We start from the raw sequence: 27022 nt of genomic DNA on the forward strand, positions 1-27022 counted from the left end.
GCTTCGCACCATGTGTGCTTAACACAAGACATACTTCACCAGATAGGCAAGCTTCTTTATGAGTTTCATTTCCTTTTGTAATATTTAACAATGGTCTTGTGTTACTTTGCTAGTGAAAGAATTCTTTTAGAAGAAAGACCAGCTGAGTAAAGATAAATCCCTAGTGATGGAACTTCTAGGTTATCCGCAAAGTGCTTTGTGCAGAAGTCATTCCCAGATTGGGTATTCACTCAGTCTCACTTGCACTTCAGAGATCCGTAATGCCAAGATCAAACGTCCAATTGTCTTTTCCTCCACTCTGGACAAAAGAAACTGCTTAGAAGTAAATGCAAATTCCATGATAATCTTTATGATAGATAGACTTGTTTCTCTTGGTATAGATTGACTTTATTTCCCTATATGCTTACTGATCCATCTGAGACCTAGGACAGAGAAGGAGTGAAATGGACTCTCTTAACCACCTGCCAAAGTGGTTATTGTTCTTGAGCCTACAGGTCTTTATGTCTCTGACTATTCTTACAGCTTTTTTTTTTTTTTTTTTTTTTTTTTGGTGAGCTGCATTCAGTATGGTTTCTGTTGTAAGAAATTTATGTAGTGTAGATTGGTGACAGAGGGCAGAGATGCAAAGGAGAGAAATGAAACAGATTTAATAGGTGGAACTTATGAGTTATGAGGGGGGAAAAGATGAACTGAAATCGGATAGCAGCCATTTGCATCTCTCCAACTAGACACAGAAAAATTTATTTTAACCATTGTGCAGTACATCTTGAGAGTTTCAGCCTAAGTGATCACATGACAGGTCAGCACTGTTAAGGTCAGGGTCATTTAGACAATGTTTAAATTCTCTTGAAAATTATTATCATCATCTGCAGAACAAGCATTAACTCATTTTCTAAGAATTGCCCAATGAAGAATTAGCTTAAATTTCAAGCTGTGAGACTTTTAGGTGGGTAGGTATCCTCAAGATAGTTATGAAGTCATCTCCTAGTAAAAGGTCAAGAATCAAAATCTAAACAAATAAATTAGATCCCAAATCTGACTTTCACAAAGAAATTCTTACAATATTCAATCATAGGAATGAAAAAAAAATAGTTCATTAATTTTAAAACTCGAAGAGCACAGAAATTATATTTGTGCCTGAAGATGTTTGATATTTTTTCTACGTGAGAGCAACCCTTAGTAGAGATCTATCCTATTTTGTACAGAATCTCAGTATCTCCAGTATTCCCCACAGTATCTGTCTACTACTGCCATTTCATGAACTTCTGGGTCCTCATCTGTGAGCTATTAAAAGAAGGTTTGCATGACTGTTTCTCACCTCTTTAAAAGTTGCACTTTTGGGCTAAATAGTATTTTGCACATTTGAGACATTAAGTTTGCTTTCCTCTGACATGACAGGAATCTGGCAAGATAATTGAAACTGAAATCTAACTCTCTACTTGTGTCATGTATAATTGATATTTCATAGGGAGATTATAGTTCAGACACCAAAACTGTTTTCTATGTCACTGGGTGTCTAATTACCGGAAAAGCACATCAACTTTTCTTTTGTGTTTATGGAAAAACAAGTAGAGAGAAAAGTAAGTTACCAGGAATGAGGTTTATTTTTCTTTCCCTTTTTATTTTTATTTTTTGGGGGGGTAGGTGGTGCATGTCATATTTTCTTGTTGTTTTTCTTCTTTCTAAAATAAGACACCTATGGCTAAATTTTTTTCTTTTGAAGCAGATGTTATTTAAAATAAACTTTTATCTTGATGTACCAAAATGTTCATAGTAACATACCTACTTGTGTACCACTGCTTGGTCTAGAAATTGATGCCAAGTTTCTTAAACTTCTCTTTCTGTATAAACCTTTTAGATGAATTATGGTAGGAGAAAAGGTCTGAACGCCTGTTTTGAAGCAGTTATCTCTGGAGATAACATTAACAAGGATTGAATAACTGCCAAATGAAATTTAATACATTTTCCCAGCCATGAAATAGGCCTCTTAAATACAACAGAATAATTACTTTCACAATGCTCCCTAGAAACAAAGAGAGCAAAAACACTGAATGTCTTTTTTGTTTGTGGTGTTTTGTTGTTTGCTGGAAGATCAGAATAAGGATATTTACCAGGATGCTCTACACATCCCACCATTAAAACAACCTTGCCAACAGCCACCTCATTTGAAGCTGCATATCTTTTAAATCTGTTTATGTTGGAGAAGTTATGGCAGATATTAAATTTTGTAATTTAGTTAGTCATGTTGGCCTTGGGCTGAGTTGTTGAACCATGATGTTTTCCTCCTGTGATAAAAACTAAAATGATTTTCATATCTATATCTATCAATATACATATTTATACACATAAATATTTATTAAAGAAAGTACTCCTGAAAATAGAGCTTTCCCCCCTTAACTCTGTTCCTTTTTCATCTGTAGATAAAAGAGTGTCAAAATTGTTCCATGTTGCTATAAAATTTTGAAGTTCAGAATCTGTTTTAGGCTTCTAACTAGACTTATCCTTTTTCAGCTTTAGCTTTCTTCTCTAAAATGAGACATTTGAATGAGCTAGCATCCCAATTTAGGCCCTTAAAGTTTATATATGCAAGGACCTGCGTAAGGATCCTGTTTCTAACCCCCTGTTCCCCACATGCAGGAGGGTCACTTCACAAGTGGTGAAGCAGGTCTGCAGGTGTCAAGAGTGTTTTGCAGACATCTATTATGGTTAAGTGAGAAATTTTACCCATGTGCTAATAAGTGTACTGTAAACCATTAACCCCCCCAATAAAATGATGAAGAAAAAGAATAACATTTAAAGTTTTCACTTTCATTGTACAGGAAGGAGAAACATTTACAACTAGATGAACTCGAACAGATAAAAATAGTTCAAAGACAATCATGCTTTAATTATGTACTTTAGTTTGAGTTCTTAGGGTTGTTAAGCAAGACAACTTCTTATTTTTGCACAGTATGCAAATTTTTGTTAGAACACATGATGTTATCTATATTTACTATAAACCTACTAAGTGTAGGTTGATTTACATTTTGCTGATCTTTATAGGAAACTTGTTACTTAGTCCCTGTAAATTTCAGTGAGGTTTTGAGTAACTACTCATGATTGAATACCTAATAAAGAAATCAGTTACAGCCAGAGCCTAGATGTTGCTGACTCTCATTTCACTTATGAAGGACAGTGTAACAGAATGAGAAAATTTAAAGGGTTGAGGCAAAAAAAAAAAAAAAGACACGAAAGTAATCGCTTGTAGTTTTTAATTTTTTTCTCTTGTAAAAACTCTTGTGATTTTGTGTAGGGAAAATATCTCATTTACTAACAGAATTTTTTAAAAAATTATTTAATATTTTGATTTAGAAAATTGTAGGGTAACAGGCATAATTCCACATCATTCCAACCACCAGAGTTCTGTGTCCCTATTTCCCCCCATTGGAAATTATGTTATTTCTCCCAAGATCACAGATAAGGCTTGACTATTATTTCTATAAACATATATATGTGTGTGTGTATGTATGTATCATTCCATTTTTTTCTATTGTCCTGCCTTTTCTTCCCAAGGGTCCTTCTTTTTTTTTTTTATTTTTTTATTTATAAAAAGGAAACATTGACAAAACCATAGGATAAGAGGGGTACATCTTCGCACAGTTCCCACCACCAGACAGACCTCCGTATACCAACCCCTCCCCTGATAGCTCTCCTACTCTTTAACCCTCTGGGAGTCTGGACCCAAGGGCATTGTGGGGTGCAGAAGATGGAAGGTCTGGCTTCTGTAATTACTTCCCCGCTGAACATGGGTGTTGACAGGTCGATCCATACTCCCAGCCTGTCTCTCTCTTTCCCTAGCGGGGAAGGGCTCTGGGGAAGTGGAGCTCCAAGGCACATTGGTGGGGTTGTCTGTCCAGGGAAGTCTGGTCAGCATCATGCTAGCATCTGGAACCTGGTGGCTGGAAAGAGAGTTAACATACAAAGCCAAACAAACTGTTGGACAATTATGGACAGGGTCCTTCTTTTTTATTTACTTATTTTTTCCTTCTCCTCATCTCTCTTTGGATCCTGATGATATTGGAGTTCAGAACCTTGTGTTCATCTTCCCCTAAAATTTGCCCCTCTGGGAGTATGGACCAAAATTGTTTATGAGGTTCAGAAAGTGGAAGGTCTGGCTTCTGTAATTGCTTCTCTGCTAGATATGGACATTGGCAGGTCGATCCATACCCCCAGCCTGTTTTCATCTTTCCTAGTGGGGTAGGGTTCTGGACAGGTGAGGTTCCAAAACATATTGGTGAGATCACCTGCCCAAAGAGTTCAGGATGGAATTGTAGTAGTATCTGTGGCTTGGTGGCTGTGGCTTAGTGAGTTTCTGGCGAGATCCTGGTTTTATTTTGTTGAGTTTTGTAGTGATTTTTCATTGTTTTTGTTTTCTCAGTAACTGAATGTTTTAGGCTAAAAGCCATATCTGAGCTTGATTACATTGTAGATGTCTGCAAGAGAAGACTTAAAACTTGAAGTAGAATGAGTCTGAAATGGAAGTTTACAACTTTACTATGTATGCTCCAATCTGTAGTTACTGCAAGTAATTCTGTATTAGAATCCTTTATGTAAGTTCAAGAAATTAAGGCCATTGGGAATATCAATAAATGTGAATCAGCATTACGGTAATTAGGTTAACACTGACTGACAGACATAAAGAGGGACTGTATGATCGGGTCTGTAAAATTCATGCTTACAATTTGACACCTTAGATTGAAAGGATAATCATCAATTGAATCAGCCTTCTAAGTGAACACATATAAAAATGGCAAGTGAAAACCTCAGTGGAAAATACCTATCACTCTTTTGTGCAGAAGGAAAATGAAAATATGTACAAAGAATGAGTTAGAAATGATTTAAAAAAAAAAAAAAGAAATGGTTTTTGAAAAGGAAATTGGATGGGCATGGTCTGCCTGCAAGAGAATAGTCTTTGTTACAGCTGAAAGACAAGAGTGACAAACAGGGTTGTTAAATACATGAAAATAGCGTACTAGGGCCAGGTGTTGGCACACCGTGTTAAGCGCACATAGTACCAATCACAAGGACCAGGGCGAGGATCCTGGTTCAAGCCCCCAGCTCCCCACCTGCAAGGGGGTCACTTCACAAGTGGTGAAGCAGGTCTGCAGGTGTCTCTCCTCTGTCTCCCCCTCCCTTTTCAATTTCTCTCTGTCCTCTCCAAAAAACAATAAATAAATAAATAAATAAAAATGGCCATAGGAGCAGTGGATTCTAGTGCTGCAATAACCCTGGAGACCAAAAAAAAAAAAAAAAATACTAGTTACGGAACTCCAGAAGTCCAATCTAGAGCCAGTGGGTGGGCTGCTTCAGAAAATAACCAGTGTCTGAGCATTGAGACACCTTGCATAGAGGCTAAGAAACAGCCATTCAGAATTTTCTAGAAAGGAATCCAGACACATAGCCCCAGACCCTCAGATCTTTCAGATACAACATTTGTTCATTCTTGAAGCTACAGGTCTTTACATCCCTGACTGTTCTTACCGCATTTTGAATCTGAACAATTAACAGGATTTGTATGATTCCCTCCCCCACATGATCTTCTTCTCTGATGTTTTAGACTCTATATAAAGGTGATAACTTTAGGCTAGACTGCATCTAGCCAGTGTATGCTTTAGTTATTATGTGAATGTGACTATTGTCAGTTCAGTCTTACTGTAGCAGTCATTAGAAATACTCTTCCTTAGACATTTGGCAAAACTGGTAAATACTAATGAAACACTGGTAGTAAAGATTCTGTTATGTGTGTGTGTGTTTGTGTGTGTGTGTGTGTGTTTAGTTTGGATTGGAAAAATTAAGCATACTTGGTTCATGGCAGTATACATTCATGGGTAAATATTAATAGTGTGAAACCCATTATTCTGCATAAATGTTCACCTCACAAAACAACTACTTAGGAATGCAAATGAAAATGTGAACTACTCATGTTCTTCATGGTTTGTAAATGGTTTTGCTTTAGGGCGTATACTATAATGTCAGCAATTGACTATCTCAGTGCTACAAGTTCAGCATCTCTGGACCCCAGAGTGGGTAGTAGTAGTTAATAAAAAGCTCTGCATTATTTTTTTTCTGACCAAGTCATTATGGTGTACTTTATAATTTTATTCCTGAAAGTATAAAGCATGTTTACATTATGATGTATTTCTAGAATCAGCATAGTGAGAGAGGGGAAAAAAAAGTGGAAAAATGTCCAAACATCTTTGCATGGCAATGATGGCATTACTGGTGTGTTTAATAAAACCTTTATTGGTACATTTTCCGGTGTGGTGGCATTGGCAGAAACAGTCCCCCTTTGGATTTGGAACTCAGCAGCTGATGAAATACAGTAAACATTAATTTGGAATGGGCTGCCAGTTTTGGAAAGCCAGGTGACATTTTATTATATTTGTACCGAGCAGAGGCTATGTCCCATACTGCTGTAGCTTCCGCTGTCAGAGGCTTAGCTGGCATTATGGAAAAAAAATGGCAGGCCTGAGAATCTTATCCCCTGAAATGAAAGTCGAATGCCAAATTGAAATTCCTGTAGGATTTCCGATAGCAATGGGGGAATTGAGAAGCCCACAATTAAGCATATGGGCATTAAGATAATTGTCAGATCTGTTGGCGGACATGATAGAAGACAGATGGGTTCGAATCAGTGCGCTCCACTGCAGCACCCTGGGAGACAATTTGACGTTTTACCTGCCTGAGCTACTCTGCCATATTTGTCACTGAATGTACAGCAAGGCATCTTACTGAGTGTTAAGTGTTTTTGCAGGGCACCATAGGTTCATGTGTGGTCCTTCAGCGCCCTCTAGTGAAATGCTTTGGGGAGTTTCATCTTTTTTCATACTTGGGTCTTCCATCACCAGTGCCTTGTTGCCCCTGGATATAGCTGTGGCACCTGCCATTCCCATTAAACTCTCAGGTTTCTGTCATTCTCGCAGGTTGGGGCCCATCGTGAAGATGGCGTGGCCCTGAGAGGCAGCCATTCTCTTGTGCCAAACCAAGTTCCAGTTCCACAGCTTCCTGTCCAGTCTGCAACTTCCCCTGATTTGAACCCACCTCAGGACCCTTACAGAGGTAGGTCCACCATTGAAAGGCACTGGAGACATTACTTAAATGATTGCACATCCATTGTGCCTTCCAAACTTGGTTAGTATTCATCTCTCAGGAAGCACTGGCAGAAAACCAAGGTCAAATTTGGTACAAAAATATGAAAGTAGTCAGAACATAACCAGCTAATTATGTTTCCTCAGTAGCTGTTTTCCTCAAACATCCTCTGACATGCTAGTACTATTTCAGCAGGAATGAGACAGTAGACTGATTAGAGGAAATTTTATTTTAGCTATTTCCACATTTTACTCATTCAGATCCCCTAATATGGTTAGTTGTAGTCTGAAAATGACATTTCCAATTGAATAGGCAGGAAGAATATTGTTTTTTGTTGTGTAAGAATGAAGGAAATGTAGGTACATTTAAAAACTAGAACTTGGATGATATTTGCTCCTCCATCCTGCCCCATAACGGTTGTCTGATACTTGTGACTCCAGTTGGTCCCTCATCACCTCAAGGACTTGTATCGAAAGACATAGATCTGGACTCCATGGTATCTGTGTCACATGCTGACCAAGTGACCAGAGGACATTGAAGTTAGTATTTTCTCCCTCCTTTCACATTTAAAACAAAAATGGTAACACTACCACAGAAACACGTCTAAGCATTATCCCATCAGTTACATGTTGTCACAGTTTTTTTTTATTTAAATAGATTTTTTTTTAATTTTTAAAATTTTTTTTATTTAAGAAAGGATTAATTAACAAAACTATAGGGTAGGAGGGGTACAGCTCCACACAATTCCCACCACCCAATCTCCATATCCCATCCCCTCCCCTGATAGCTTTCCCATTCTCTATCCCTCTGGGAGCATGGACCCAGGGTCATTGAGGGTTGTAGAAGGTGGAAGGTCTGGCTTCTGTAATTGCTTCTCCGCTGAACATGCTCCCAGTCTGCCTCTCTCTTTCCCTAGTAGGGTGTGTCTCTGGGGAAGCTGAGCTCCAGGACACATTGGTGGGGTCTTCAATCCAGGGAAGCCTGGCTAGCATCCTGATGGCATCTGGAACCTGGTGATTGAAAAGAGAGTTAACATACAAAGCCAAACAAATTGTTGAACAATCATGGACCCAAAGCTTGGAATAGTGGAGAGGAAGTGTTAGGGGGGTACACACTGCAAACTCTAGTGTACTTCTGCTTTCAGGTATATATTTTGCAGTAGTTTATGGATACGATGTTGTCACAGTTTTACATTATCTGAAGAGTAATGATCTGGTAGACTTTATTTTTAAGATATGTTGACCAATAGATTGATTTTTTTTTAATGAGAAAGAGAATGTGATAGATCAAGTCACCATTCAACTCTCATATGCTGGGTATAGTCCCTGGGGCCTCTGGTCCCCAAGGCATTCAAGTCCTTTGCTTAACAAGTTGAGTTCTCTATTTAACTTAAAGAGCCTCTGGGGGTGAGGAAGATAGAATGGTAATGGTTATGCAAAGGGACTGTCATGCCTGAGGCTTCAAAGTCCCAGGTTCTGTCCCCTAATTGAACCAACATAAACCAGAGCTAAGCAGTAATCTGGAAAAAAGATCTATTTAAAAAATAAATAAATAAATAAATAAATAAATAAATAAAATCCACTTTTGGCTTTTCTTTGTTTGAGATCAGCACTTTTTAAACCTTAATCATGGCCTGAGAGACCTTGCTGAAATGCAGGTTCCAATTCAGTAGGTGTGCAAATCTGCATTTCCAGTGACTTCCAAGTGATAAGAAAAAGATTTTCCTGACCCACAAACCAAATTGAGGGTGACTGTGTGGTAGACAGCAGAGATAACAAAGAGAAGAAAATAGACAATAGACAGGCTTCTACCCTAGAAATTACTTAATATGTTACAGCCAACTTGTAAAATATGTAAACCGGGAAGTTGAGAGATGATAAAGCAAGACATTCCCTGAGTGAGCAGTTGACTATTTTCCATATGTACTACTTTTAATTTCTGATTGCTCCTTGAGGATAAGAGAAGCCTAATTTCAGGATATCATTAGGGCATCTATTGAAGTTTTGACTGTACATATTTAGCGTACTCCCTGGGAATTATATTTTAAGGACATTTTTCTATTAAATCATTGCATATGGAAGAAACTCAATATAATAGCTGATATTTACTTGGTTTCTTAATCAGAACATTGAGGTGTGTGATTTTCATGATTATGATTTTCATTGCAATTAAGTTGATGTTTTGTAGACAGTGAAATTACCATCTACTCCAAAAGATTGCAAAATAGAATTTAACCTCAGAGCCAATGCAGGGAAAACTTATCTCTGCAGGTGCATTTTTGAAACTTCACCAGATAGCACACGCGCACACACATGCACACACACACACAGACATGCGCGCGTGCGCGCGCACACACACACACACACACACATACACACACACACAGTGACAGAAGCATCACAGTTCAGCAATCTGAACTGGAAAAGCTGGCAGCTCTGTAGTCTGGGTTGTGATGCTTGTGCGTCAGGACTTTGGTGGAAATGTCACCTGGTGTTTTTGGTTTGTCTGGGTCTTTTTGTAGGCATGCCACCGGGACTGCAGGGCCAAAGTGTCTCCTCCGGCAGCTCTGAGATCAAATCTGATGACGAGGGTGATGAGAATCTGCAAGACACCAAGTCTTCCGAGGACAAGAAATTAGATGACGACAAGAAGGATATCAAATCAATTACTAGGTCAAGATCTAGGTAACAGTATATAATACTGTCGCTTCATTTAATTCCTTTATTGGACTTTGATGAAGTGAACAGAACAGGAAGAAACTATTCAGTTTTTTCCTGGCAGGTAAACCTGCAGTTGTAAAGAAAGTTAAAGGCCAACTCTAGAGATACTAAAAGTATCATTTAAGATACCTGTACTCTAGTAAAGCCTGAAATGTCTTTGCATTTATGAATTTGGACCCAATGCCAGTATATGTGGTGAAAATAATTTGTGATTCAAGCGCAGTCATGCTTTAAAACTACATTTTATAAATTTGATCAGAAGCATTTCTAAACAACTATTTCAAAGAAATATCTTAATTTATTAAAAACTCAATCTGTATATATGCAACTGTCGCTTTTTTATTGCAATTGAGAAGATATTAATTCCCTAGTTTCATCCTGAGCATGTCAATATATATGAGCAATACCAAAGATGCAACATTTTTTTCTAGATCTCCTTCCTAAGGAAAGTACAGCATCAGGAAAGTGGATCACCCAATATCCAGAGAGAATATTTCCTTTAATTTTATCTTGGATCTAATAATCAAATGGTGTTTGAATATCAGGACATATTCTTAGTCTCATTACCACCAGGTTGTGTTCATTTGCAAATTGAATAGAATGTACTAAGACTAACCCTCCCCTTTTAAAGGCTGACATTCATAAGGTTCTGTGTTCTCTGTGAATGAAGAACATGCTGCCTTTTCATCATCACTTTTTTAATTATTGTGATGAATTTTAGTACATGCCCTTTCCTGATTTCCAAAAAATGCTAAAATTTTCTTCCTTTCACTTTCCCATGACTACTATAGTCTTTTGACCAACTGGGTAAGAAATCCTTGGTGAAAGCCCTTGGTAAGGAGGGTTTTCACACCCTTCCCAGCTTCTGTCTGAGTTCAACCAGTTCCGAGTAATTTGATTCATGGCCATAAGCTACGCATATTATTAGATTTTATGAAGTTTCAGTACAACATTTTTACTTTTAAGAACTTTATTTGAAAAGACCACTCTCATGACATTTACTTAAGTTTCCAAAGCCATGTTTTAAGGCGATGCTTTTCAAACCTAGCCAGTTTTATTTGCATAACAGACTTATGAGTAAATAACCTAATTGCTTATTAGCTTAAACACCCTTGGAAAAGAAACTCCCATTTTCTGTCACACTTTATGAAAAGTACTGCCCATATGTGATGTATGAAAATATTAGCCAAAGGTTTAACTTAAAGGTTGAGTCCTGCACAAAGCCAGCTCTGCTCTTTTCACTTTTTACCTCCTATTTATGGATATGAATTAATAGTAACTTTGATTTCCTTACCATCAGCAAAGGTCGTGGGTCAGGGGGAGAGGAACCAATAGAGGAAATGAAATTGACCAGATGGTAGAGAAAGAGATCATTTTCCAACTCTTTCCATTCAGCTGTTTACCAGCAGACATACAGGGCAGACAGTCTCATATGGAGGAGTTTAGCCTAAGGGGAGATAAGCCAAGTCCTAGAGTATCATCTCTCTTTGGTACTGTTCTCCTCCTTTCCTCCAAGTGTTTTTGGCTTGCATGTGTAATCTTTTACATGCTATCTGTACTTGTGTCCCACAGATACCACTCCTATACTTTATTGACTAGAGCTTCTCAAATTTGGTTGGTACTTACGCAATTTGAAAATTTCCAGCTATCTTCCAAAGGGAAAGGTTCAAAGCCGCCATACCTTCTTTTTTTTTTTTTTTGCCTTGAAGGTGTTGCTGGGGCCCGGAGCCTATACTACAAACCCACTACTCCTGGAGCCGTTTTTTTTCCCCATTTTGTTGCCCTTGTTGTTATTGGATAAGACTGAGAGAAATCAGGAGAGGAGGGGAAGACAGAGAAGGGGAAAGAAAGATAGGCACCTGCAGACCTGCTTCACTGCTTGTGAAGTGACCCCCCTGCAGGTGGGAAACTAGTCCTTGCAATTTGTACCATGTGCACTACCGCCCAGCCCCCAGAGCCATAACTTTTAAGCCAGCATTCATTAGGTAAACAGTGAGTTGACTAGATAACTCCCAGAAGTTGGGTGTTCTGAAATATCTCTAACAATGAAATGTCATAATTGACATTTTTAATTCTTTGAACATTTCAGATTTGTGGCATTTTCAAGTAAAAGTTAACCTTTGTGATGCTTTAGAATAATGCTTAAACTCTCAGGTTAATCTTCTTATAAATGGTTGCCTCCATGTTGTTTTCTTATCATTGAGAATCTGTTACTTTTTGTGAGGGGCGGTTTTTATTTTTTAACATTTCTCACAGCCCGAAAAGTTCCTTTCTTATGTTAATTCGGACTTTTCCATATGGAGTTCTTCTACTTTCCGAAGAAAGACACCCCCTCCCCCATCTCTCATCTCTACTTGAGGGCTCTAGAAATACTTCAAGCCCTGAGGCCATGAAACCTAATTTAGGAGATGCTTTCCTTCATGAGATGACTTAGCCGCCTCTTTACCCTCCATTCAAAAACTTCTCACTTGTCAGCGTTGTGCCCAGAGACAGAAACAATCTTGCTTTTTCCACACTCAACTGAGTGCAACTGTGCTTTTGATCCCAGTCATAGAATACTAGCTTCTTATAAGCAGACCTGAGCTTTCTGGCTTCCTTTTAGACTTGTAGAAATGGGCCACCATAATTTAAACTTAGTACAGGTGTTTCTTTTTTTCTTTTTTTTTTTAAGTCTGTTTTTTTTTTTTTATTTTGTGTCAATGATGTCAACTTAGGCTTCCCAAATCATTTGGTCATCATAAATATCCATACTATTAAAGGCCTGGAACTCACTGAATGAATTTGGTTAAGCTTTCAGATCCAGTCACTTGTGAAAGTGAAACAGTTTCTACCTTTGCTCTATTTGGAGGTCTTCACTGTAGTACTCCTTTCTCCTATTGTGCTTGTTTTGACCTGTCAATATCTATCTATCTATCTATCTATCTATCTATTTATTTATTTATTTATTTTTGCCACCAGGGTTATTACAGGGGCTTGGTGCCAGCACTATGAATCCACCAATTCTGGTGGCCATTTTTTCCCCTTTCTTTTTTCTTTCTTTTCCTTTCTATTGTACTTGATAGGATAGAGAGAAATTGAGAGAGGAGGATAGTTAAAGAGAGAGAGAAAGATAGCCAGCTGCAGGCCTGCTTCACCACTCATGAAGCTTCCTCCCTGCAGGTAGGGAGCAGGGCCTCAAACCTGGGTCCTTGGACATGGTGAGAGGTACACTTAACCAGGTGCACCACTATCCAGCCCCATCAAAATCTTTTTGCAGTTGTAGTTTTTCTCAGGCCTCAGATGTCAGGGTTTGGAAGTGAAAGGAAGGAAGGAAGGAAGGAAGGAAGGAAGGAAGGAAGGAAGGAAGGAAGGAAGGAAGGAAGGAAAGAGGAAGGGAAGGAAGGAGGGAAAAAAGAAGAATCTTCAAAATAAAAATAATTCTGGATTGTGTTCTTGCTGTACCTTCAGCCCTTTTGCGGGCTGCCAGGCAAAGGGAAGCCCTGTGGGTAACAGCTTGCATACCCTCACCTCATCCACCACCCCTCCACCCCATCTCTGCAAGTATATGCTAACTGCTAACCTTTGTGGTTTTGTGTGGGTTTGTGGTCTGAGGAGAAACCAAATGTCTAGTGTGTGTGGACAGTCACAGCCCTCCTGACCCCAGGAATGTGACAGTGCTAAGCACAGCAACTAGAGGTAGAAAGCTAAAGTAATACAAATGCTACCTGTCCACCCCCTGCCCACACCATTAGAAAATGTCCCTTCCCTTGTGTCTCGGCAGCAATAACGATGATGAGGACCTAACCCCCGAGCAGAAGGCCGAGCGGGAGAAGGAGCGGAGGATGGCCAACAATGCCCGCGAGCGGCTGCGCGTCCGTGACATCAATGAGGCGTTCAAGGAGCTTGGCCGCATGGTACAGCTCCATCTCAAGAGTGACAAGCCCCAGACCAAGCTCCTGATTCTGCACCAGGCCGTGGCCGTCATCCTCAGCCTGGAGCAGCAAGTACGAGGTCAGCACCATCACCACCAGCACACAGCCACCCACCCATAGAGGGCAAGGCCTTCGGGCAGCTGCAGCTAAACCCATGAGCCAGCACACAGGAGACTCTTAATCATCCTTCAGCCTCTTCATCTCAGTGGGAGACTGTCTGAATCTCTAACACAGCTCCCTCTCTCCTGAGGTTAAGTCATAGACTCTTGGAGTGCTTCTGTACCTTGGGGTGCTCCTCTCACTCATCGGAGTTTTCACTGTATTTGTGAGCTTGTGTACACCTGTGACTGTCCAGCTTGTCAAGTGAATCACTCTGATAATGTCTAAGTATTTTACTAGTCCCTCCCCACCCCTTTTCTTCCCCAATGTAAGAATGAATGCAAGGGGTCAGTAGCCGCACCGCAGCATGCTTTACTGCTTTGCCAGAAATAGTGCCATTAATTCACCACTCCTGGCTCTGCTCTCTCACAGAAAGGAATCTGAACCCAAAAGCTGCGTGTCTGAAAAGAAGGGAAGAAGAAAAGGTATCCTCAGAGCCTCCCCCGCTCTCTTTGGCGGGCCCTCATCCTGGAATGGGAGACGCATCCAATCACATGGGACAGATGTAAAAGGGCAAGTTCACTTCTTACTTTCTTACTACTACCAAGGCAGCGAACAAATGTCTCTCTTTCTTTTTCTTTTTCTTTTTTTTTTTTTATGCTCAATGTTAGGATATTCTTCCCCTCAGGGAGGAAAAAAAGAATTTAAAAAATAGAGCATTTCTCCTCTTCTAAATGTATTAATCTTCCTCTCTCTTTCCTTCCTCAGGTCCAAGTTGCCACATTGCTTCATTAATCCAAGAGACCACTTCCTTAACAGCTGTATTATCTTAAACCCACATAAACACTTCTCCTTAACCCCTTTTTTGTAATATAAGACAAGTCTGAGTAGTTATGAATCGCAGACGCAAGAGGTTTCAGCATTCCCAATTATCAAAAAACCGAAAAACAAAATGAAAAAAAAAAAGAAAGAAAGAAAGAAAGAAAGAAAGAAAGAAAGAAAGAAAAAAGTGCAACTTGAGGGATGACTCTCTTTAACATATCATTCAGAATGTGCAGAGCGGTGTGTGCAGGCTGAGACACAGCCCAGAGACTGAATGGCAATCTTTCCACACTGTGGAACAATGCATTTGTGCCTAAACTTCTTTTGGAAAAAAAAAATATAATTAATTTGTAAGTCTGAAAAAATATTTAATTTAAAAAAATTGTAAACTTGCAATAATGAAAAAGTGTACTTCTGAAGAAAACTACATGAACGCTTTTGTTGGTATTCAAGTCAGCTAGTGTTATAATTACTGGATATTGAATAAGGGAAGCTCGGCTGCCCTAGTAACAAAACCAGCAAACGTCCTGATGACAACGAGTGATGACATTAGCCATTCCTTAGGGTAGGAGGAACAGATGGATCTTATAGACCTATGACAAATATATATATAAATATATATATAAATATATATTAAAAATTTAGTGACTATGGTAAGCTTTTGTTCATTTGTTTCAGACTTTTTTCTCCTGTAAAAAAATAGTACTGATTAACTTTTTTAAAAGAAAGATTTTACTGTAAATATGGATTTTTTTTCGGGTCTTATTTCTGTCCCTTTCCCCCGTTTGTTATCGTAACCTGTAGTGCCAACTCTGCTTCCGGAGGGGCAGTGCAGGATGAAATGCTGACCCTGATGTTGCTTTTCATTCATAAATACGTTGAGAGTTGTTTCTCCAGTCTTTTGGGAACACAGGACTTAAAAGTCACATCATGTGTAGATATTACAAGCAGCATTACCAAGACATGGCAAAAAAAAAAAAAAAAAGAGTTTGTCTGAATTGTAATGTTGCATTTGTGACCCTATTCTGGGATTTTCAGAGGTACAAGGTTAGAATGCTACAATGTTACCACTGTGCCTTCCAATGTTTATATCATCGGAAACATAACATAATCAAAGTGGCTGTGATTTAACAAAATGATTAAAGTGTTACCTACATGTGTAGCCGAAGTAGTGTGCAGTGAGGCGTTTCTGAATACATGGTCAGATTTTTGGAAAAAAAAAAACACAAAACAAAAACAAACAAAAAAAAAAACAAAGTTCAAACACCATCAAATGAGAAAAATTGCAAGTAGTGTGACAGCTGATTGTTTTGTTGCTTTGATTTTTTTTTTCAAAATGGGTTTACTAAGATGTAGATGACTTAACTGCCTCCTCCTTTGTCTGAAAAAAAAAAATGCCAATATTCAATCATGCAGCATTATTACAAGCCTTATAAGTCCTAAAGCATTAAGTTGCACTTTCTTGAGGAGGGGTAGTGCAGTATTTCTCTGGCCAGTATGAATGAAGTTTATACTTAACATATTTGATAGAAACATAGATCAAGCTATGGCACAGCAACTCATCAGATAGCTAGCTTTGACGTCTGGGCACAACTGAACCAAGTTCCATCATGAATCTTTATAATGATTGACTTTGGTGTATAGTGCAGTAAACAAATAGTGCTCCTAGTTAAGTATTTGTCAGCATCCTTTTGTCTCTTAACTTGTTTCTGTTTTTACAGCCACACAATCTTGGCATGTATTAAGGAAAAAAAAAATCCCTGTTCAAGTAGTTTTTCCACCTATCAGCACTGAGTAAATGCCATAAATCCATCGAAATGGTCTAAATGTTCCATCTGTTCTCCTGTTTTGCCAGTTACATAGTAATGAAATACATTTGTAAATTTTATGCAACAAATGGCAAGCGCATCATTATTTTGAAATTGTGTATGTAAAAGTTATATTTTTACATGTAGACTCTTGTTATTATGTGTTTTAATACATTGTATCAGTTTTTTTTTTTTTAACCGTGTGGTTTTAAAGTCTCATTTAAATGAAATAGTGAGCTACAAGAATCTGAATTTTTATGTTCATTTCTGAAAAGTGTAAGAACAAATAAGATAGTTACCACGTGGTCATCTTTTACACATCCATAAACATTTTGATTAGGTGTGTGTGTTTGTGAGTGTGTGTGTGTGTGTGTGTGTGTGTGTTTGTGTGTGTGTGTGTGTGTGTGTATGTTGAAAACTGTAAATATGTTCAGTAGCAATGAAACTAAAATACTTTGATTTGTTGATAAGTTCCTAAAATGTGGAGGTGGATTTAAATCTTAGGAGAATAGCAGAAATCAAACTTCATGAAAAGTTATTTTGAGACTTTCCTGTGAAATGTATGAGCAAAGAGGTTCAAAGAAGGGCATGGAAGATAATAATGTAGACTTCTCCCCTCCTCCTGAGTAATGGAAACCATGTGTACATGTTCCCTCAGTATGTTAAAGATTTCCTTTTAGTGGTACATTCTGCACTCATTTTGTATAGTCTATCAAGGCGGGTATCCCTAGGAACAATATTATATAGGAAGCAGGTATACTCTGATCACATTCAGGATAAGTGTACAGAAGAAATTATGGTGTTTACTCTTTAGGGAACTGGAAACACTCCCTGCTTTGATGTACATTTTAAGAATGGCACTTTTGATACATGTTATCATAAAGGTGCTTCATAGAGCTGATTTAAAGTTTTTCAAACCTGTAAACAAAGCAAAAAATTAAATTGTAGTTATTCGATGATTATTTTTTAAATTGGTGCTTTATATCTTGTTTTCAAACAGAGTAAAAGCTGCAATGTATTGCTCACCAGCTTTGATGTATTCATTACTCAGTAATGTAATACTATTGTTGAATTCCCTTTGGAAGGAAAGAAAAAAAAAAAAAAAACAATGGAAAACCTTCTAACGGCCACCAAAAGCTGCTCACTACTTTTTTTTTGCTTGGTGGAGGAACATGATCTATACCTACTCATAATAGTTGGGTTATCTTCCCATTAAAAGAGAAGAAAAAGGGAATGGGTCCTTTGTAGCATTTTTTTGTTGTTGTTGTTTGTTTTTGTTTTTTTTTCTTGTTGTGATTTTCAAACCCAGGTGAGATATTGGTATCCTGCACTGGACTTTCAAATGTAACATAGCAGAAGACAGTGAGGATTAAAGTACTATACAAAAATTTCCTAAGGGTCCATACTACACGATATATAATATATATGGCGATACTGAAGTTGGAGATCTTTTTAAGAGACTTGGACTTAAGAACAACTTGGAACAGTTGATCCACCTCCACATTCAAGTAATTTATGAATATGCAGAATAGGGATCTGTTCATCTAGCATATTTTACCATTTGTCTTCTGTGTAGCTGTAAGGAACACTAATGTTTATACAACTGTCAGTCCACCCAGTAACGCAACTGGTTCTGATTCAGTCTTCCAATTCCTTTTTGTTTTCTGCTTTTTTTTTTTTTTCCAATTTCTTGATTTTTTTTTTTTTCGGTCATCTTTATTTTTATGAGGACTGGGAGGGTACAGGGAGGGAGGGAGGGATGTCAAACCAAGACTTGGGGGTTTAAGAGGATTTTCGTCTTGGATCCAACAGGCAGAATATGATCTGTGTCCAAAAGTGAACTTGAGTCAGGAATGAAACCATTTCATCATAAACAAGCACAAAAATTTAGTCTGCTGGCTGACTGGAAACAAAAAATAAGTCAAGATGGAATATGATGAATTCCAACACAATGGGGCACCGAGGCCTTTGGGCCTCTCTTTTTATTTTGTTTTGGTTTTTTTTTTTTTTTTTTCTTTAGAGATATGCTCTTTCTCATGGGACTTGAAGTGGACTCATCTTTGTGCAGTGCTGGTTTTGCCATACTCATTTCAAGTATTATAGACATATGTAATGGTGAAAATATATGAACTGTGGCCTTTTTCATTCTTGTTACTTGTGATGCAATTAAGTGAAGATAAGAAAAAAAAAAAAGCAGAGATTTACCATGTATCAGTGCCTGGCTTTTTGTTATAAAGCTTTGTTTGTCTAGTGCTCTTTTTGCTATAAAATAGACTGTAGTACACCCTAGTAGGAAAAAAAAACTAAATTTAAAAATAAAAAAATATATTTGGCTTATTTTTCGCAGGAGCAATCCTTTTATACCATGAATATTACAAAAAAAAATTGTCAAGATTCTGAATATTTCTTCTTTGTAGATTTTTGGAATCATTATGAGTAAAAGTTTGTTACTTTATTTTACTATTTAAAAGATGTTATTTTACCATGTGTTACGAGATGAAACTGTATGGTAGCTTTTTTGTTTGTTTTTGTTTTTTTTTTGTTTTTTTGGTTTTTTTTTTTTTTTTTTAGTTGTAGGTCGCAGCGGGGAAATTTTTTGCGACTGTACACATAGCTGCAGCATTAAAAACTAAAAAAAAAGTTTAAAAAAAGAAAAAAAGGGAAAACATTAAAAAAAAAAAAAAAGATAAACAGTTACACCTTGTTTTCAATGTGTGGCTGAGTGCCTCGATTTTTTCATGTTTTTGGTGTATTTCTGATTTGTAGAAGTGTCCAAACAGGTTGTGTGCTGGAGTTCCTTCAAGATAAAAACAAACCCAGCTTGGTCTAGGCCATTACCTGTTTCCCATCTGTAGTTATTCGATGAAGTCATGTACATGACCGTTCTGTAGCAATAAATGTGCCATTTTTATAAACTGTTTCTGACACTTGTTTCATTTCATTTTGCATTGTCCATTTAGTTCTGATTATCTGTAAGTAAAATCACATCTATATTTCATTTTCCGAGTGTTGGAGGTATTGACAGCTTAACAAAACACTAGGAAACAAACTTACACAAAAACAAATTGAAAAGCAAAGCACATGATTGACCAAGGAAGAGATGCCCTTAATGAAAATGGAACGGGATGCATGCAAAACAAAAAGGAAACTGTCTAGAGGATTAACTAAATGAAAGGATATAATTAATGTGTGTGTAACACTGAAGCTATGCATTTGAAGAGCTCTGAACTGCGCCAATGTTTTTGGTTGTGCTGCAGCTTGCTAGGTCAAGTCAGCCTTAACCTTTTGGATCATTTGGTCGACTGTTTGGCAGAACCTTCTCAGCTAGATCTTTTCATTCAGAAATCTAAGATGATTTATTTTGTACCCCTTTGTTAAGAGCTGAATATTGTTGATAACAATATTAGACTGTATTTATACTTTCTCAAACTATGCCCAACCCCCCACAACTTCTGGTTGACTCTGTTGACTATTAATCCAGATGTAAACAACCAGATTTTTTTTTTCTTAACTTGTACAAACTTGACGCATGTCACCTATTATGGGAGGAAAACATTGTACAGATTAAAATTATTCAGTGTTATGTACTGTAAGTTAATATTTTTGTAGAATGGACATCTATCTACTTTGCAAACCTTGGAGGTGATTTCAACATTGCACTGTAGAACTGTAAAATGATGTATGCAATACAAAGGAAAGCCCATGGTAGATGAGCACTTACTTCATAACAGGATGTTGTAAGCGAGTCTGTGATATTTGGGGATGTCTCCATATTGCTCTTGTATTCTTTCTGATGGGGGTTAGTGACTAGTTTACCTGAAGGAAAATGTTATGATGCCATTTGGTTCACATGTGAAATGCCCTCCATAGCCAAATGTTGGACTTTTTTTTTTTCTTTTTTGGTTGGATTGTTGCAGATATTTAAATTTTATGAAACTTCCAAAGATTTTGGTTGGTAACCCCTTTTTCCTTCTAAATGATTTGAGATGTTCTTATGTTCTTACTGTGTGTTTTAAATATATATAAAAGAGCCACAAGCATTTAGTCTTTTAGTATTATATTTGATCATAATGACTACTATGAAAGGGGTGGGCGGTCAACTTGAGCACCACTTCAGAATCTCTGAAATAGTCTGTTAAGGGACCACATTATAATGCACATTAAGCTTCAGCTTTCGTTCATTTTTTATAAAAAGTCATTTTTTATAATGAAACTATCATACTGTCTAAAAGATCCCAGTAACATTAGGAGTGAAAAAGGGGGGGGCAGAAGTTGGTTCTTCCCCCTCCCTTCCTTTTTTTTTTAGGTTTCCACTGTAAACCAAATTTCTCTTGATTAACAGTCTTAACACATTTTATTTGTAAGCCACTTTGAAGAAGAGAACAAAAACAGAGAATTTGTGTTCCAATCACCTTAGGGCCACCCATGTGAACTGTACTTAAGTCTCCTAATGCTGTCAGCCACAGGCTCTTATGTCCTATAAGGAAGGCATGTTCCTGCTTCAAGCACAGGGCAAACAGTTCACTAGTCATAGCATGTTGTTATAAAGAAGCATGACTGGTTCTGGTTCTGAGAGATTTAGAAGGGTTAGAAGAGCCAGATTCATTTTGGTGTGTCTAAGAGATTTAATCTGAGGCTTGGCAAATAATGTGACCTCCAGTTCAAATTCCCAAGTCTTCAGGAAAGGAACACCCAATGTCCCACTGGAAGGAAATGTTAGTCCTAGGAATGCACTGGGTGCTGGGAAGAAATAGTCAAATCAGTCAGCTAGTGATTAACCAGTATCAGAAGACATTAAAATTACTGACTCTAAAATATGGGAAGGAAGTATCTAATAATCCAGGTTTTTCTTTTTTCCTGTGGAAGGTGTTGTGAACATTATCCAGTTTGGGGCCCTTTGATTATGAATGAATGCACTCCATGGTGGGAGAAGGAGGTGAGAAGCACAAATAAGAAACATCACGTTCAGTGTTAGTGAACTAATCTGGTCAGTCTTCTCAGAATCTAGACATGGGGACTTGTTCATGTTTCTTGGGTTAAGACATTTTGGTTTAAGATGACTAGAATTTCAGTGCTTAGAAGAAAGGAGTAGAATGAACCAAGTCCACTTACCTTGATGGAGATGACTGAGGTTAACCAGAACTGGAATGGTGTCTGGCTTTTCTGAGTCAAAGAAAGACCCTTTGTGTAGCATAGAAAATAATACAGTCCTCATTCACATCTGTTCCACTATATTTAGAAGTCAAGTGGGCTTTGGCATTGGCATGAACATTCTTTTAGAGGAAGCAGGAACTTGCCAAGTGCAAAGTGAAAAGACTCATGTACAGTGCAACCTGCTGGCTTGAGGTTTTTGATGGGAACCAGCCCATGGGTGAGGGTACTCCATTGTTCTTGACCAAAAATGACAAAATGTTAAAAGAATAGGACAACCTGACTTTTTGTAAGGAGTTATTTTATTTTACATACTTTTATTTGTAAGTAGGGTAAAGGCGCTTTAAAGATAAAGAAACAAAGGTCAAGTAGCAAGCTTCAAATCTTGGCGTTAAAGCCAGCACTCAGTATCCTGGCTGTGACTTTGAACTAGGTCACTGGTCACCTCACTGGTCGGCTCTCCCAAACAAACACTCTGCTTTCTCACTTTTCACATGCGCTGTCCACCTTCACCCCTCTGTATACAAATTCACTTTTCTTTGTTTTGCTCTTATCTTTGCTGCCACTTTTTCATTACTGTTTTCCCTTTTGTTTCCCTTGTTATCATTGTTGTTATTGCTGTCATTGTTGTTGGATAGGACAGAGAAATCGAGAGAGGTCGGGAAGACAGGGAGAGAAAGACATCTGCAGACCTGCTTCACTGCTTGTGAAGCGACCACCCTGCAGGAGGAAAGGCCGGGCCTCTAACCAGGATCCTTACACAGGTCCTTGTACTTTGAGCCCTGTGTGTTTAACCCACGGCACTACCGCTGGCCCCCTTCATTACTTTTCTTAAGGAAATGTTTCCTAACCTCACTGCAATTCTCGTTTTTAATCTTATTCTACAAATTGTTAGGCTATAACTAGATGTGAGAATATTCATGCAATAAGACTGCTAGCCAAACTAAATTTTACACTCTGGCCCACTTTTTCTAAAATAAACCTATTCTGGAATAATTTTAGATTTAGAGCCCAGTTGCAAAGATAAAATAGCATTCCCACATACCCTTCGCCCAGCTTCTCTTAAGGGTGAAATGTTATATAACTGTGACACATTTTTCAATACTTTTCTTAGTCAAAACTCATTGCCACTGATACTAGATTGGAATTTGACTATTTCCCTACTTGTATCCTTGTTCTGCCCCCGAGTTCATGCAATAGCCAAGGCCTCAGTCTTTTAGAAAATGACTGACATCTATGCTGCTCAATTGAACAAGAGCAAAAAAAACGCTTGCCTCACCATGTGCAATTCTTCCCACTTGTTGCCTTCTCTCAAAATTCACTCTTGAGGGCCAGGTGGTAGTGCATCTGGCTAAGTGCACACATTACAATGTTCATGGACCTGGGTCCAGGCCCCTATTTCCTACATGCAAGGGGAAAACTTCATGAGTGGTGAAGCAGGGCTGCAGTTATTTTATTTTATTATTTTTTTTGCTTAGTCTTTTTTCCACTTTATCTCTCCCCTTAATTTCTTATTTCTGCCAAATAATAAAGGATCTTAAAAAACTTTAAAAAAAAAAGTGCACTCTTGGGGGCCAGGCAATGGCACACCTGGTTAAGCACTTACATTATAGTAGGCAAAGACTCAGTTTCAAGCTTCTGGCCCCCAAGCTGCAGGGGGAAAGCTTCACAAGTGGTGAAGCAAGCTGCAGGTGTCTTTGTCTCTCTCTCTCTCTCTCTCCCTCTCCCCTCTCAATTTCTCTCTGTCTCTATCCAATAATAAAAATATAAAAAATAACAATAAATTTAATTAAAAAAATAATCCACTCCCATAGGTGTTAAAGAATAAGGAGACAGAAGGCCTAGAGCACCCACAGATTGAATAGTTAATGGTGATCCATCCATGAGAATTCATCCTGAATAAATTACTAAGTGCTGATTAAGAAAAAAAAAAAAAAGCACTGAGGTGAAAAGTAACTGTCCCTACTTTAGAATTGTGGTTGGAAGGCCTCACCTGCCTCACTGTGGCCTACAGCTGTGTCTGGAGCAGGAACAAAACAGGTTGTATCTTGGGTGAGAGAACCATCAGAATGGCTTTCAGAGCAGACAGGACATTTGTAAAAGTTTTCAACATCTTGCAGTTGAAATGCATTTGGACAGGCAGCAGAGAATGAACTTAAAACAGTGGCAAATTCTTTGACCCTCTGAAGTCTCAGACATGTAGGAGTAAGAGCTCAAACCATGATTGCACTTTTCCAGCCATCTTAACCTTCCTAGCTCCCAAACAACACCTGAAAACCCTTGGCTGACCTTTCTTGTCTGCACAACTCTGCAGGGCTCATGTTTGCAGGATGAAACCACATCTGGACATCTGATTTCTTTGAGTCCCTAAATGCAAGTCAAAGGCAGTATGCAGTATTTACAGAGAAAGCAAGGAAGGCCTGGGAACTTAGGGGCATTGCCCCAGCTCACTCAGCTCATCACCTGATTTCCTGTCCAACAACACTCTGCAACATACTGCTGTGTTTAGAAAGTGACACTGTCACCCTCCCTACACCCACCACCTAGAACGTAACTGCAATGAGACTGATGCATCTGGTAAGGGCAGCATCTGCCTACAATGAAGCATGCTGAGTGGGATCCAGCACAGGAAGGAACAAGTGTGGGAACCAGAGTGGGGGAGGGAAAGGATTCAATTCAAGAAGTCCTTCAGGAAGGAGGTGAAATGCTACTGGGACAGGTAAGACAGAACTCGGTGTAGAGGTGTGAGTCGCTGAGTTAGGAGCGGCTATGCAAAGTGTCATGAACAAAGAATGACTTGGTGAAAATAGCCTGTGGGTTGAGTCAATGCTATAGTGATTATTTTATGTTTTCCAAACCTTGCACAAAAAGATACTTGAGGTCCCACTGATAAACATTAATAGCAAGAAAGTGAGAAAAGTGTTTTGAGTATCAGAAAGGCATTAATGATATGATCCCATCTACAAGATGCATGCTATTGAGTAAGTTATGTGGTCTCACTCATTTCTCTCACCCATGAAATGGAACCAACAGGATCTATATCTTAGAGTAAACATCATGTCTGTGGCATGTTCCTTCCAATGTCAGACACACAGGAGAGGTTAGCACATTCCACAGGGATTTCATGAGTGTAAATATTTACTCATCTGTGCTTGAATTGCAATCTTACGGTCTCTGTTCTCAACTTCTTACCTCCATCATCCTCTGCAGATCCTCTCTGATTGTCAGCAAATGCCATCTGAATAACAAAGTGCTTCTTCTCAGACACTGCTTGCCAGTTTCTCTTGCATTGACTCAAACACCTTGACTAAGGCTAGAAAAACCTGTGAACAGACGGAACTAACTCCCTTGAAAGGCTACGTGCAAACAGAGGTTCTGCTTAAACGGTTCTTTATCCAAACTTGAAGGCATTTCCAAAGATTTCATTAAGCCTAGGATTCACTATCATGCACAACTCAGAAAGCTGATTCTCATGGTTGTGGTCAGTGCAAGTAGCCAGGACAAGTCGTTCAGAGGTGAACCCAGGTCTGTTTGATGCAAGGACTTGGGGCTTTCACCATCCTGCAGCTGCTTGAACTGTCTGGAGGAGGTACTCGTGGCTCAGATTAAAGTACATCTATCATCTCTGGTTTAAAGTAGATCTCCACTAGTGGAATTGCAGTTCCACTGCTCTGCTCTGCTGTTCTGCTGTACTTAACTTCTGTGTTCTTTTGCCCAGCCCTGCACTCAAAAGCTTGCTCTCCCTGAGTCTTCACTCGTCCAGGGACCCACTATTCCTCTTTAATTCAAATATATCATTTTCATTATCTCCTTCACATCACCCCATCAACTTAAAAAAGTAGTCAATAATATCTTGGATCACAGATTAAAAACAAGCTACTGTGTCGGTTATTGAGAGGAAAGAATATTTTACCACAAAATCCTTAGTATCTTTTGTAGATACAAAGAGTAAAAACAATCACAGATCCAAAAACAAAGAAGTGGGACTTTTCAGCACTTATTTAAACTATAACACAAATCAAAAAATATTTATCCCAATATTCTAAATTACAAAAAAAATGATAGACGACAATACTCATATCCACATGTGCCAGTCTGTGCTTTATTTAATCCACATAATTCTATTAGCTGGTTATTATTTCCACTCCATGTCACAAATAAGGGAATTAAGGTTAGCAGAGTTAGGTAAATAGCAGATGGGTAATACTAAAAGTCAGATCACCTGATTTCCCATGTTGAAATCAACTCTAGTGGGAGTCGGGCGGTAGTGCAGCGGGTTAAACGCAGGTGGCGCAAAGCCCAAGGATGGGAGTAAGATCCTGGTTTGAGCCCTGGCTCCCCACCTGCTGGGGAGTCACTTCACAAATCGGTGAAGCAGGTCTGCAGGTGTCTATCTTTCTCTCCCCCTCTTTGTCTTCCCCTCCTCTCTCCATTTCTCTCTGTGCTATCTAACAATGACGGCATCAATAACAACAACAATAATAACTACAACAATAAAACAACAAGGGCAACAAAAGGGAATAAATAAATAAATAAATATTTTTAAAAAGAAATCAACTATAGTGCCACAGTGTGCATGATGCTAGAATGAATAAGCAATGTAAGTTCACAGTAAATCAATGAGGTTTACAGAAAAACACAAGCTTCCAAAATATTAGATCAAATTACTGAGGTTATGGGATTTAAATACAGAAAGATAGGACAATCGAATTCTGCACTGAGTGCCCCCTAGACGGGAAGAATGAAGCAAAATAAACTACAGTAAAGCCAATATCAATAGCATCATCTTTTTGATAAAAACGGGAGGTTAGTAAAGAGATGTCCCTTTTGGGGGCAGCTGCGCGGTGGCACAGCGGGTCAAGTGCAAGGAATGGTTCCAGCCTCTGGCTCCCCACCTGCAGGGGGTTCGCTTCACAGGTGGTGAAGCAGGTCTGCATGTGTCTTTCTTTTCCCTCTCTGTCTTCCCCTCCTTTCTTGATTTCTCTCTGTCCTATCCAATAACAACCAAAAAAGAGGTGTCCCTTTTGTCTTCTGCCAGCACTTACAGCAATTAGGAAGTTTTTTTTTTTTTTTTTCCAAATTACCTAAGGTCATACAGCCAGGAAGAAAAACCAATTTTGTCCTTACTTGGGAACTTTCCAAGAGAAATAAATATTTAACTAAATGTCTTATTATCATGCTATCTCATTAGGTCACTGCTGCCTATAATTAGATCCAATATTTATTTATTTTCTAAACTTCTGTTGAGCACCTATGGAATGGGTATTGGATATGCAGAGGTGATCAGGATACTCTCCTCCCTTAAGCAGTTGAGAGGAAAGAGGCTGGGTGGGAAGGGAAAGGAGGAAATGGACTTGAGGTAAGGTGGGAGGAGACATGTGGT

At 38.5% G+C, this 27022-nt stretch overlaps 1 protein-coding gene across 17 annotated transcripts in view; it reads left to right on the top strand.

Moving 5' to 3' along the window:
• The window catches only part of TCF4 (transcription factor 4), a 394278-nt gene extending 374872 nt beyond the window's left edge, over window positions 1–19406 (top strand). For 12 of the 17 annotated variants that reach the window (XM_060173921.1, XM_060173925.1, XM_060173922.1 and 9 more), the window contains 5 exons: window positions 6963–7098; window positions 9650–9812; window positions 13609–13838; window positions 14291–14431; window positions 14627–19406. In XM_060173921.1, coding sequence (XP_060029904.1) covers window positions 6963–7098; window positions 9650–9812; window positions 13609–13838; window positions 14291–14427 — 666 coding nt within the window. In that variant the 3' untranslated portion in view covers window positions 14428–14431; window positions 14627–19406. The remainder of the gene's footprint in view (window positions 1–6962; window positions 7099–9649; window positions 9813–13608; window positions 13839–14290; window positions 14432–14626) is intronic. The other 5 variants (XM_060173924.1, XM_060173923.1, XM_060173920.1 and 2 more) reach the window with 1 other exon arrangement.
• The last annotated feature ends 7616 nt before the right edge of the window (window positions 19407–27022 follow it).

This window comes from Erinaceus europaeus, chromosome 15 (assembly GCF_950295315.1).
Source record: "Erinaceus europaeus chromosome 15, mEriEur2.1, whole genome shotgun sequence".
NCBI classification, from domain to species: domain Eukaryota; kingdom Metazoa; phylum Chordata; class Mammalia; order Eulipotyphla; family Erinaceidae; genus Erinaceus; species Erinaceus europaeus.